Consider the following 14,756-nt stretch of genomic DNA (forward strand, 5'->3'; position numbering starts at 1 on the left):
TTCTTATTTTTAGAAGGTGCCATTAAAAATAAATAAATCAATAAATGCAGTGTAACATTCCACTCATGTTTTCCAAGCTCAGAAAAGCCCCCTTTTCCATTCTTCTGCTGAGTACAAAGCTTTCTAAATGTAAACACGTTAATCAGAAGAAACCAACCGCCCAAATTCCTGGTAACTGTACTGAGCACAGCAAAGAGTCACTTCCCCTTCTAAGAACTAGGAAAGTATTCGAGTGATTATTTCCAGTTTTCTCTTCTTCAGCCCAATTTTCTCATTATTTACCAATCTGGGATTTCCTCAGAGAAAAATCCAGTAGAGAGCTCCGGGCTGAGATGGTGAGAGAACCCAGATCGAGTATTTAATCCCCGCGGAGAGAATGGCTGGGGGACCAAAAAGAACAACAACAACAAAAAGCCTTAGAAGAATACTTTGAGTATCAAAAGATCCATTTTTAGTCAGTCAATCCTGTTTATTGAGTGTTTATTAAGTGCAGAGCACTGTACTATGTACTTGGGAGACACACCCCCTGCCCACAATGAGCTTACAGTCTAAAGGGGGAGACAGACATGAATAGAAATAATTCTGATCCGCTTCCTCCACCTGTCGATGAAAAGGGCAACGTGGAATTCAAACTTGGGAGCCTGAATTTTCAGGATTTATTTTCCTGAGGCACTTCCCAAGACCCTGGATCAGATGCCAGCCAGGGGGGTGCGCCGGCCTCCCCTCGACCCATTTCGAGCCTCCAAGGGTGAGGAGGATAAAGCCCCCGGTAGCAGACAAGCCCCCCCGGCTCCCTGCCTGGCACAATTTGGCACAAGCCCGACTCGAGCCGAGGCTCCGGAGTGTGAGCCTGAATCCTGCCCGCATCTCAGCTGGGACCGGAGGAAGCAGCTTGGTGCCCATTGCCTCAGGAGGCTGCTGGAACTTTAGTCCAAGCAAGCGCATCACAGGCTGTCATGGCCTGTACAATTTCTCTGAGGCCCAAGTCAAGCCTTTCCACCTGAGACCCCAAAGCACCAGCACACGAGCAGACTGTCCCCCCCTCTGAAACCCACAGACGGCCCGCAGAAGTGGCGTGAGAAGCATCGTGGCTTAGTGGGCAGAGCCCGTGCCTGGGTGTCAGAATGACCTGGGTTCTAACTGTCCCCCCCTCTGAAACCCACAGACGGCCCGCAGAAGTGGCGTGAGAAGCATCGTGGCTTAGTGGGCAGAGCCCGTGCCTGGGTGTCAGAATGACCTGGGTTCTAGTCCCAGCTCCACCACTTGTCTGCTACTTGGGCAAGCCACCTCACTTCCATGTGACTCGGTTACCTTATTTGTAAAATGGGGATTAAGAGTGTCAGCCCCACTTGGGACATGGACTGTCCAACCTAATTATTTTGTATCTACCCAGTGCCCAGCACACAGTAAATGCCTAACAAATACTACCAAAAAAAAAAAAAAAGTGGGCTGATTACATATGGAACTGTGCCAGCTCTGGAAGTCTGGCTTTGCCAGGTCCTGCTGGTCTCTGACACCAGGTGCCGGTCCACTCTCGGGATAAGGATCTGGGATAAGGGATCTGAGACACCGCTCAGGATAAGGCCAGCAGAGGACAAGCCAGATCCCAGGATCTGGGCCGATAGCCAGACCACACCCCTTGTGCGTCCAGGACGCAACTCGTACCTTTACGTCCTTGGGCCCAAACCAAATAAGTCAATCGCTTGTATTTATTGAGCACTTACTCTATGCAGAGAGCTGAAGTGAACGCTCGGGACAGGACAACACAACAAAATTGGTAGACGTCGTTCCCTGCCCTCAACGAGCTTACGATTTAGAAGGAGAGTACTCATTGTCCTGTACCATGTTAAAATGCAATCATTTTAAAGGCTGAATGACACATGGAATATCTTCAGAAAAAGAGAGGATTTTACTAATAAAGTCAGAATACAGAAAAGATCGTCACGTCCATCAAGCAACGAGGGCATTTACTGAATGCCCAAAGCATGCATAGTGCTATACCAACTGCTTGGGTGAGTGCTCCCATGAGATGACCTGATCCTGGCTCTCTGGGAGCTCGATAACGAAATCTTTTTACAACCACAGATGGCACGCCCAGAACAGTTCGGTGAAATGTGTACTTTTTTTTCCCCTCTTTTTGGTATTTAAGTGCTTCTTATGTGCCATTACAAGTGCTATACTAAGCACTGGGGTAGATACATGATCATCAGGTGGGGCACAGTCCCTGTCCCGCACGGGCCTCACAGTCTTAATCCCCATTTTCCAGATGAAGGAACTGAGGCCGAGACAAGCGAGGTGACTTGCCCAAGCAGCAGACAAGCAGCGGAGCTGGGATTGGAACCCAGGTCCTTCTGACTCCCAGACCCGTTCTCTATTCATGAGGCTACTGTTTAGTACAGTACTCTGCACACAGTAAGTGCTCAATAAATACGACTGAATGAATGGATGTTTCTTGGGGGAAGGCCGATGTGGATTGCCTATGCATGTGGAGCTTAAGCTAAACTGCCTCAGAGTCTGAGGTTCTCAAAGCTCACCCAAATCACCCTGTGGAACGGTCTAGGCCGATCCGGGAATTGAGGAGGGGGAGGGGGTCAGAGCCGAATTAGGGGGTCAGCGCAGCTTACCTTGTGCAAAGGCAGGACCAAGAAGGCTCCCCCGCCACTGGCTTCAATGATTATGGCCACGAATCTGGGGTTCACGGCGCAAAAGGAGCTGTCCCAGGTGACGCGGGAGACCCGGATGTCGTCGTAGCACTGGTCGTTTTTCACTGCCTGCCCGAACACATGCCGGAACTTGCTCTGACGAACCACTCGCCTCATTGTGTCTGCGGGGGGAAGGAGAGTCAGGTCACGCCAGGGGCTGGGCCGGGGACTGGTGGGAGGGGTGGGGGGCTTTCCCGCCAACAGAGAGCTCCCCCACAGAGGAAACCAAACCCTCAAGACAGGGCCATTTCGGTTTCTGGCCTGTCGCCCTTCGGATGGGGGCCCGCAAAATGCACTTGGCTCGTGCGCCCCAAGGGAAAAGGCGGAGGCTCTCAAGGAAACCATTCGAAGAGCAGCAAATCCCTTCTGATTCCCCATCCGTTACCCATTTGCGAGTTTGATTGCGGAGTGGAGAAAGAAAAAAAAAGGAAAAAGGGTGGAGACATACCCAGCAGCTTTAGAGCTGAAAGCAACCTGCTAACAATAGGGCCATTTCATAGGCTTCATTCATTTTCCCTTCAACGCCGCACGGGAACTGTTTCAGTGTGACTCTCGCTAACGAACACCACTTCAACGGGGAGAGAATTTGGTTTCTCGGTGGAGCGGCAACCAACTCGTATCAAAATCGCAACTTCGGGCCGGGGCGGGTGAGGGGGCGGGGGGTGGGGGGAGGAATTGGCGGATCTCATGCGTCCGGGCTTCCTGCCAGGGGCCATTTTTAAAGTCCAAGATGCTTAAGGACTTCCGTTTGATTTACATCCGAAGCCAGGAAAGGCTTTGTACTTGGATGCTTCCTGAAGGAAGACCCGGGCCCAGCTCTGTGGCCAGGCTCTCTTATGCTGTTTTTTCCGATGATATTTGTTAAGCACTTACTATGTGCCAGACACTGTACTGAGCACTGGGATAGATACAAGCTCATTCTGAAGGAAAACCGGGCCCAGCTCTTCGGCCAGACTCTTCTCTCTTTTTCCCTATGGTATGTTTTAAGCGCTCATTATGGGTCAGACATTGTACTAAACACTGGGGTAGATATGAGCTTATCAGGTTGGTCACAGTCCAGTCCCAAATGGGGCTCACAGTCTTAATCCCCATTTTCCAGGTGAGATCACCGAGGCCCAAAAAAGTCAAGTGGGTTGTCCAAGAACACACAGCAGACAAGTGGCAGAGCTGAAATTAGAACCCAGGTCCTCTGACTCCCAGGCCTGGGCTCTTTTCATTAGGCCACATTGTTCTTCCCAACAAGAAGCCCCATGGCTTGTAACTGCCCGCAACTTGTAGCCGAGGATGGAGAGAAGAAAGCCTTCTGCATTATGCCTCCACGCTTCCAGTGGCAAAATTGGGCTGTGGCGGTGGGATTATGCCTTGAGTGCCAGGCACTCCCTCAGGGCCATTGCCAGAACAATTGAAAAATCACCAGATGAGAAGGTAAATTTGATGCCTAAATGTGGAGTATTCTTTACCTCACCATTTTTTAGGGGAATGGGGGGAGGGAGCAGATTCCCCCACTCCAGAATTTGCCCTGGGCAGGGAAATGGCTTCGGCTATTTGCATCCCACACAATACACCACCACCAAGTGACACATTCCCTGCCGGCAAAGAGCTTCCACTCTAAAGAAACAATAGCCCTGTGTGCCTCCCTCCAATCCCCCCCAATATGGAACACAGTCCACCAGCTGGACAGAGCAGAAGCTGCCTTTTCTACTCCCCAACTCCCTCTCTTGGCTCCTCCCTTCGGACTCTCAATCAACTCTCCGACCCCTCGTTCTCGCTCTTCCCCCAGGTCCAGACCTCCAATCAATCATAGTTAATGAGCGCTTCCTACGAACAGAGCACAGTACTAAGCGCTCCCTCCCTCAATCCCTAGCTGTCCCCATTTTCAAAGCCCTCCTACCATCCCACTTCTAATAACACTGACCCACTTAATCTCCACCACCCCAAACCCACAAACCATTTCTAGCACGGGCGTCTTTATTTCCACCCGTTCACGTGTGTATACGTTGATGTAATTGTTGGCTCGATTATTTATTTTGTTTGTTCCAGTGGTAAATACTTTTTCTGTCCACCTTCCCCGTTGGAGCATTAGATACTTAAGGGCACAGAATATGTTGCTTGGGGTTTACAACAATAATAGTAATTGTGGTATTTATGATAAGATATATGTTGAGAAGCAGCGAGGCCTAGTGGATAGAGCAGGGGCCTGGGAGCCAGAGGACCCGGGATCTAATCCCGGCTCCACCACTTGCCAGCTGCATGGCATTGGGCAGGTCACTTCACGTCTTGGTGCCTCTGAGGCCTCGTCTGTAAAATGGGGATTAAGATCGTGAGCCCATATGGGTCGTGCCCAAACTGACTGGCTTGTATTGACCTCAGTGCTTAGTTCAGTGCCTGTACATAGTAAACACTTCAAAAACAAAAACAAAAAGAATTGAGAAACCCAGGGGATAGTCAATATCTACCAATACTGCTTTACCTAGTGACTTTCATACCCTGCTATTCAAGCACTCACTCATCCTCTACATACACATTTTTCCTTTCTCTTCTTCCATCTGTAAATTCTTCTGGGTCTCCCCCCCCATCCCCCGCCCGCTACAAGGTCCTTGCGGGTGGGAAATCCCATCTTCTGAAAATGCTGTCTTTTAATCCAGTGCTCTGCTTCTAGTAGGTGCAACATAACTACTCTTGATAGACTGAATTGTTAAAATGGAAAGGTACATAATCCATGATATTCCTGGGTAGGTCACCAACCAGCCAAAATGTCTGCACAAAGATTTGCCCAGGACCAACACCCAATCGTGAAATCTACCGAACCAAAGGAATGCAAAAAGTGGTGAAGACTAGCTAGGATGAACAGTCTATCTTTAGAATATGAATTTCTCAGACTAAAATGCATGCAGAGGGATTATTATTGGGTTATTTTATTTGGTCCCATTCTAAATAGCGTTTCATTGTCAAAAGTCGGAGGTTTAATGTTTGAGTCACATACACCTATATCTAGTTGGTAAGGGTTCCTCTGATATTACTTATTTTTTGGTATGGTATTTGTTACACGCTGACTACGTGCCAGGCACTCTTCTAAGCACCGGGGTAGATACAAGGTAATCAGGTTGGACACAGTCCCCGTACCACATGGGGCTCACAGTCATAATCCCCATTTTATCAATGAGGTCACTGAAGCCCAGAGAAGCGAAGTGGATTGCCCAAGGTCACCCAGCAGACAAGTGGCAGAGCCAAGATTAGAAATCAGGTCCTTCTGATTCGCAGGGCCGTGCTCTATCCACTAGGCCACGGTACTTCTCCTTAAATTCTTCGAAGGTGAAAAGCGTCCGTATTATAAATTAACCTAGAGCAGTGTGATGCTGTAACATTCTCACAGTTTCATGTTTGATTTTGAGCTATAAATAAGAAAAAACCAAAATGCCACTATAAAGGGAGGAGGGAGGGACAGGTCACAGATCAGAGAAGCTGCATGACACAGTCCAGGTTCTGGGATGTATGAACTGACAAAAGGAGGCTTTTCCCGCTAGCAATTTCCATGATGGCCTACGATTCACAGATGTGGATTTCTACTTTCTTCAAACTAACAGCTTATTCTATAGTGAAAAAAAAAATCCATATACAAATTTTCCCCCCCGCTAATTGCTATTTGGGTCATAAATCCTCATTGTAAATAGATTAGACAGAATTTTTTCCCCTGTCCCTAATTTGCTGCAGATTTAAAATTCCCATGCTCAGTTTGTCTTTCTCCCCCAATTCGTTCAGGTCATGAGTTCTAATTCCGGATCTGCCATTTGCCTGCCGTGTGACCTTGGGCATGTCATTTCACTTATCTGGGGCTCAGTTCCCTCATCTATAAAATGAGGATTGAGACTGAGAGTCCCAAGTGGGACAGGGACTGTGTCCAACCTGATTTGTTTGAATCTACTCCAACACTTAGTACAGTCCCTGGCACAGTGAGCACTTAAATGCCATAATAATTATTATTATTATTATTTAGAAGATGGCTTAAAGGCCCCCTTAATTTTCAACAATTCATCAGAACTATTAAAAAGCCATCCTAATTAGGAAGAACAGCACCCAAAACACAAAAATCCCACTTGGTTTTCTCTCGGGGAACACTGTGTATGTTGATCTTATACCGACGTGATGTACTAGGGCATACTTCCATTGCAAAGGGACATTTGCCTTTGGCTTTAAGACTTTCGACTTGGCTCATCTCCCGAAAAAAAAGACAGCCATGTGGGTTCTAATAAACATTGTTCAAAGGTTATTAAATGTCAAAATAAAATAAAAACTGTCAAATAAAAGAAAACTTGGGGGGGGGGCGTCTAAAAATCACAGGTGAGGAACAATGCAAACGCTGCCAAGAAGAACAGAGAAACTATCATAATTAATTCTAAACAAAAGCAGGCAGTTGTCACCATTATCCAGGATCCCTTCCCTGCAAAATCTAAAACCAGAACGCCTCCTTTCTCTTCGGGAATAGGATTCTCACTGAGCTAAGGATGCTGAAAGTGGCTGAGAATTTCCTTAGGAGCGAAATAATGAGCTACTTAGTCATTAGAAAGGCTTGTCTGAGAGTTCTATGTGGGACAGGGACTGTGTCTGATCTGATTGTGTTGTAACTAAGCTTAATACAGTGCTTGGCACATAGTGAGAGCTTACCAAATACTTCATGTATTACTCTGCCAAAGGCGCAAGAGATCTCCCTCTGCATATCACAGTTGAACAAATAGCTAGTTTTATGGAGCTCAAGTACTTGTTTGGTTGTGTGGTTTGGGGTTTTTTGTACAATTTGAAAACATTCCTTCTCAGGCTAAGTCATCAGTTCCAGAAAAAAGCGGAAAATCCATGCTTTATTCGTTCCCAGTGGGCCCCAAGACCATCCAGGTGTGGACTTATAATTCAGAAACCCCATTGCCATCTAAAGGATGGAGTTTCTGTGATATCTTGGGCTGTTTTTTGAGGTGAACTCTGCAGGCCTGTCTGCAAGTTTCTCTATTTCAGTCAATCGTATTTGTGGAGCGCTTACTGTGTCAGGACTACTGTTCTAAGCGCTGGGAAGAGTAATGATATAAAAATATAACAAATTCCCTGCTCACAGCGATCTTATAGTCTCTACCCCTTCTACTTTCACCAATGAATCGATCACATTTATTGAGCGCTTATTGTGTCCAGAGCACTGTACTCAGACTGTGAGCCTGTTGTTGGGCAGGGATTGTCTCTATCTGTTGCCAAATTGTAAATTCCAAGCGCTTAGTACAGTGCTCTGCACACAGTAAGCGCTCAGTAAATACGATTGAATGAATGAATACAATAAAATGGAGTTAGTAGACACATTCTCTGCCCACAAGGAGTTTTACAGACTAGAGGCGGAGACAGACAATACAAAACATTACGGTTGAAGTAACAGTAGAGTTTAAGGATTTTTACACAAAATGCAGTGGGCTAGGGTAATTTAAGGGGTCTCCAGCCAAGGGCATCAGACGCAGAGGGGAGGGCGGAAAAGGGAAAAAAAGGGCTTCGTCAGGGAAGGCCAAGACTGGAAGCTCCTCATGGGTAGGGATCAGTGTCTACCCCTCTCTTTTGTACTGCACATTCCCCAGCATTTAGTACAAAACAGTGCAGTGAGCGCTCTATACCAGCGATGGATTTTCAGAGGGTTTTGAAGTGGGGAAAATGACGACGGCTTCGGCCCCATGTCCAAACTGATTAACTTGTATCTACCTCAACGCTTAGTACTGAGGCACATGGGGCACTTAAATACCACAATTCTTCTTATTGTTGTTATTATTCCTGTTTATTAAGACCTTATCTGCTGAAAAGCCTCCAGCAGATCAACTTGTGTGGTTGGGAGAGCTTTCAATCTGTTTACTGTAAAGGAATTACATCCTAAAAGGAAGCATACAGAGGAAAAAAAAGCATAGTGACTATAGCACGGGCCTGGGAGTCAGAAGGACATGGGTTCTAATCTGGGTTCTGCCGCTTGCCTGCTGTGTGACCATGGGCAAGTCATTCCACTGGGCCTCAGTTACCTCATCTGTAAAATGGGGATTTAGACTATGAGCCCCACGTGGGACAGGGACTGTGTCCAACCGGATTTGCTGGTATCTACCCCACCGCTTAGTACACTGTCTGGCACATAGTAAGCACTTAAATACCTTAATTGTTATTATTGCATTCTATTTTACACTGCATCCGGTTAGACTTGGGGAGTGCTCATGTCTACCATCTTCACTGCACTGTACTCTCCCAAGCATTTAGTTCTGCACAGAGCAGGCGCTCAACAAATACCACTGAATGACTGCTTCTCTGCCCACGGGTGGCTTACACTCTAATGGCAGAGTACCTCATTACCGAGTCACCAAAATAAATAGTAAGAATAGCATTTAATTGAACTTAATTAAATAAACATATATACCTAAGTGCTAAGGATGATTGAGTGCATAGGCAGCTGAGGGCTGGTGTTGATGGGTGGATCAGTCTGGAATGGGATACTAGGAACTATTATTGTTATTACTGTGGTATTTGTTAAGCACTTACTAGGTGCCAGGCACTGTACTAAGCGCTGGGACGGATATGAGCTAATCAGGTTGGACACAGTCCCTGTCCCACATGGGGCTCACAGACATCCCCATTTTACAGATGAGGGAGAAGCATCCCCGCGAAGTGACTTGCCCAAGGTCACACAGCAGACAAGTGGAAAAGCTGGGATCGGAACCCAGGTCCTTCTGAACTCCAGGCCCGTGCTCTATCCACTACGCCACACTGCTTCTCCTCAGTAATTAATCAGGGAAAGCATGTGGGAAGAGGTGGACTTTCAGGAGAGCTTTGAGTAACGGGAGGTCTGTACCTTACACTGGGAGTTCCTTGAGGGCAGGGAACACGTCTAGCAATTCTACTGCATTTGTCTCTTCCGAATTCTCCTTGGTGGTGTGTGTGTTGCGGGAAGGGAAGGGGATTCAAAGAGCAGACAGAAATGCCCTCACCTTAATCACGAAATAAACTGTCAAGACATTTGGTGATGCAGGCACGTGAAGAACGGGAAACTCTGCTATATTGTGCTCTCTCAGACGCTTAGTACAAGGCATTAAGTACACTTAGTACAGGGATTGGTAAAATGGGAACCTCAGGCTGGGAATAAAGAAAGCTAATCAACGCCCAGGTTTTAGGCCACAGCACGTGCTATGGAGAGTGACGGCATGATGTCTGGAAAGTCTCTCCTGTGAACACCCATCATAACCCTGTCTGAGCACCTTACCGGGTGCGGAGCACTTGCGCTGAGCCTTCCAAAGAGGAACAAAAGATATGGAACATCTTTCTCGGAAAGAAATGGCCCCTTTCACACCTGGTTTAAACTGTCCGGGGCAAAAAGAAGAGTGTGTGGCTTTGCTGGAGGGGAGAGGACTGATGAGCCTCCTGCAAAAGTATGTCTTTTAGTTTGTTAAAGAAATACCACTTATCTGACAAACTGCTATGGTAACAATCTCCATACAAACCACAACAGAGACAAAGGATGGAAAAAAAAATCTACTTTAACTCTCAAGGCTTGATTTTTCCCTTTGTGAAAGAATGCTGAAGACTTCACTGAAGAATCACTTTAAATCCTTTTTAGTCACTCCACCCTCAGCTCCACAGACTTATGTCAATATCCGTAATTTACTTATTTATATTCACATAGGTCTCCCCTTGCTCGCTTTGGGCAGGGTATGGGACTATCAACTCTGTTGTGTTGTACTCTCTCATGTGCTTAGTACAGTGTACTGCACACAGTAAGCGCTCAATACACACCAACGACTGTTTGACTGAATTGACTGGTAGGAAAGGTGGCTTTGCTTTTAATAAACACCAGTCATAGATGGCAGACCCTCGTGCACTAGGGGAACTGGGACCTATCACTGGGGGGGGGGGGTCCTCTAAGTGGCCACACCCATGGTCAAGTGTCCAGCAAAGGCAGCCTAAAGTCACAGCTCTTCCCAGATGCCTTCCCCAATTCAGCCCTCTCTTATTATTCTAATAATAACTGGGGCATTTGTTAAGTGCTTACTATGTGCCAGGCACTCTTCTAAGAGCTGGGGGTGATAGAAGATAATCGGTCCCTGGCCCACATAGGGGTCACAGTCTTAATCCATTTTTACAGATGAGGGGAATGAGGCCCAGAGAAGTGAAGTGACTTGCCCAAGGTCACACAGCAGGTGAGTGGCAGAGCTGGGATTAGAACCCATGACCTTCTGAGTCCCAGGCCTAGGGTCCGGCCAGTACATGGTGCTGCTGCCCGGCTTCATCTCCTTTCCATGTCGTCTCTGCCCTCGGACCTGTGACCTTTGAACATTTGATATTCGCTCCACCTCCCTCCACCCCAAAGCCCTTATGTACATATCTTTAAATTACATATTATATATGACTTGTTTATTCATATTGATGCCTGTCCCCCCGAGACTGTCAGCCCATTATGGGCAGGGCACTGTCTGCTAATTTTGTTGAATTGAACTTGCTCAAACGCTTAGTACAGTACTCTGCACATAGTAAGCGCTCAATAAATACCTCCGATTGATTAACTGGGAGGCTGCTGGGACAGGCAAGCGTGTCCACTGTAGTCATTCAACCAGCTCAGTGAGCCCACTTCCCAAAGTTGTCAGTCAGGATCCCGGCTGGCTTCGCCAGTCCTCCCCGGAGCCTCCAACCCGACTCTCCTCCCGCCCAAATGCCACCGCTGCTCCCGAGAAGCAGGGTGGTTTAGTGGCTAGAGCCCGGCCCTGGGCATGAGAAGGACCTGAATTCTAATTCTGGCCCTGCCACGTGTCTCTCTGTGACCTTGGGCAAGTCGCTTCACTTCTCTGAGCCTCAGTTACCTCATCTGTAAAAAATGAGGGTTTAGAGTGGGAGTCCAATGTGGGACAGGGACTGTGCCCAACCTGATTAACTTGTATCACCTCAGTGCTCAGTACTTGGCACATAATAAGTGCTTAACAAGTACTATAACTATTATTATTATTCTCCGGGCCTCAGTTACCTCATCTGTAAAATGGGGATTAAGACCGTGAGTCCCATGCAGGACAGGGACTGTATCCAACCCTATTTGCTTGTATCTACCCCAGCACTTCGTCCATGGTAAGCGCTTAACAAAAATCACAATTTTTATTACTATTATTATTACTGTGCCAGGTCAGCCCCAAACCCTTGGTCTGAAGAGTCATGTGAGCCCCTCAAGGGACAGGAACAGTATCCAATCCAATTAGCTTGTATCTACCCCACATTTAGTACAATGCCTGCCACATAGTAAGTGCTGAACAAATACCACCAAAGGAAAAAAAAATTTCCAATAGCCGAGCTGGCTCCCAGGGCTTCCCGTTGAGACTAGAAGATGCGCTCACGGCAATCCCGGTGCCGTCACGATATTCACTTGGGAAATATTTAGAAGGATTTGCAGCGATCACAAAATATAACAGTGCAACAGTCCACCAAATTCAGGCTTCAAATTGAGGATCAGCCTGAAATAAAGAACAATGCCCAAAAGAGAGAGGAGGGGGAAAAAAAAACCCAGCACAACAATGCATTTAGTCTGAGTTTCCTTGACATCAATTTTCCAAGAGAAAATGAAGTCTAAAAATTAAATCTGGCAAGATATGCAGGAAAAACACTACTACAAACAGCTTATCAATATCTAGAGGACAAAAGGCAGAGAAACTTACCCTTCCCTGACCAGTAGAAGCAGAGATCTCTAGACTGTAAGCTCGTGTTGACAGGGAACGTGCCTGTCTATTCTTAAATTGCCCTCTCCCAAGCACTTAGCATAGTGCTCTGCACACAGCCAGGACTCAGATACGATCAAAGATCATAAAGACCCAAACCAATGCAAGCTGAAACTACTCAGTCAACGATGAATACTAAATTTTCAGTTATCACAGAGAAACATTAAAAATCTTACCCGACATTTCCATACGATGCAAATTCTGCATCGGTCAATCATCTCTAAGTGCTTCCTGCCCTCCTATCGCGTCCAGAGAACTGAATCAAGTGCTCGGCAGGGTGCTATAAAAGGTAAGATATTCAACCCCAACCCATGGAGGGCCTTCCAAGTGCTTAGTACAGTGCTCTGCACATAGTAAGCGCTCAAAAAATACTATTGAATGAATGAATGAATCTAATCGGCAAAACGGACCCCAAATCATTTACAAAGCCCAGGAAAAAGAGCCCACGTGATCAATCGATGGTATTTATTGAGCGCTTACTATGTGCAGAGCACTAAGTGCTCCAGAGAGGACAATCCAACTGATGAACAGACACGTTCCCTTCCCATAACGAGCTCAGGGCAGAGGGGAAGAGCTTCTCAACCAGGAGCCTCCCAGTAGGAGAAGAGCACGGGCTCGGGAATCAGACGCCACTTGTCAGTTGTGTGACCTTGGGCAAGTTGCTTCGCTTCTCTGGGCCTCAGTCCCCTCATCTGTAAAATGGGGATGAAGACTAGGAGACCCACGTGAGATAGTGGTTGTGTCCAACTTGATTATCTTGAATCTATCCCAGCACTTAGTAAAATGCTTGGCACATAGTAAGTGCTTAACAAAATACCATTATTATTATTATTTTTGCCACTTAAAGAATCAATCCCAGACTCCGATAGAAATAAAGTGCTCGCTCTATAACAATGACCTACTTTTCTTATCAAGAGCTGAGCAAAGCGCACACTGCACAATCCCGCTACAACTTGCCACTCTGCTTACTCTTTCCCCAGATGATATTCACACGCTGGTGTCCACCACCACATACCGTCAAAGCCTCTCCTTAGCAATACTCAGCATGGAGAAGCAGCATGGCCCATTGGAAAAATCCAGGGCCTGGGAGTCAGAAGGTCATGGGCTCTAATCCCGGCTCTGCCCACTGCCAGCTTTGTGACCCTGGACAGGTTGCTTCACTTCTCTGTGCCTCACATGCCACAGATGCCACAGATGTATGGCACATCTCAACTGTAAAATGGGGATTAAGACTGTGAGCCCTACATGGGACAGGGACTGCAGCCAACCCGATTTGCTTGTATTCACCCCAGTGCTTAGTACAGTGCCTGGCACAAAGTAAGCACTAAACAAATACCACAATTATAATTATCTGGAACATGGACTGTGTCCAACCTGAAATCTTGCATCAACACCAGTGTTTGGTACAGTGCCTGGGAGGCGCTTAACAAATGCCATTAAAAAAAATTAAAAATTATTTGTGAATGATAAAGGTTGTACCCGTTCCTTCTGAGTAATAAAATTAATTTTTTTAAAATGGTATTCGTTATAGGTTTACTATATGCTAAGCACTGGGGTAGGTATAAGGTAAACAGGTTGGGTACAGTTCCTGTCCCATAAGGGGTTTGCAGTGTAAGTAAGAGGGAGCAGGATTGAATCCCCATTTTATAGATAAGGAAATTGAGACCCAGAGAAGTGAAGCGACTGGCCCAAGGTCACTGGGCAGGTTGGTGGCAGAGCCGGAATTAAAACCCAGGTCCTCTGAGTCCCACGTCTTTGCTCTGTCTACCAGGCCTGCCTAGAGGCAGTGGCAGATTCCCAAGTGAGACAATTTCTGCTGAGGCCCCGGGGCCAGAGAAGAATCGCAATCAGAAACTTCAGTTCAGTGAAAGAATTACACATTCTTATTTTAAGCAGTGTACAGCACCTAGCGTAACCCTGAAATTCTACTGCAGAGAATATATAGGGGAGTTTTTTCTTTGTTTTTTCAATGCTCTTTGTTAAGCCCTTACTCGGTGTCCCACACTGTTGTAATCACTGGGGTGTGTACAAGTTAAGCAGGTTGGACACAGTCCCTGTTCCACATGGGGCCCAGTCAAAGTAGGAGGGAGGAGGCTTTAATTCTCATTTTACAGGTGAGGTTACTGAGGCCCCGAGAAGCAAAGTGACCTGTTCACACAGTTCACAACTGGCAGAGGAGGGATTAGAACCCAGGTCCTCTGACTCTCCGGTTGTGCTCTTTCCACAGGGCCCTGCTGCTTCTCACTTCTTTGTGTGTTTCGTTTTTGATGGCATTTGTTAAGCGCTCACTATGTGTCAAACACCA

General features: G+C 46.8%; 1 protein-coding gene across 2 annotated transcripts in view; it reads right to left on the bottom strand.

Moving 5' to 3' along the window:
• Positions 1 to 14,756, bottom strand: part of CORO1C (coronin 1C) — a 77,989-nt gene that overhangs the window by 46,422 nt on the left and 16,811 nt on the right. For both annotated transcript variants that reach the window (XM_029049127.2, XM_029049126.2), the window contains exon 2: positions 2,625 to 2,824. In XM_029049127.2, coding sequence (XP_028904960.1) covers positions 2,625 to 2,819 — 195 coding nt within the window. In that variant the 5' untranslated portion in view covers positions 2,820 to 2,824. The remainder of the gene's footprint in view (positions 1 to 2,624; positions 2,825 to 14,756) is intronic.

This window comes from Ornithorhynchus anatinus, chromosome 21 (assembly GCF_004115215.2).
Source record: "Ornithorhynchus anatinus isolate Pmale09 chromosome 21, mOrnAna1.pri.v4, whole genome shotgun sequence".
NCBI lineage: Eukaryota > Metazoa > Chordata > Mammalia > Monotremata > Ornithorhynchidae > Ornithorhynchus > Ornithorhynchus anatinus.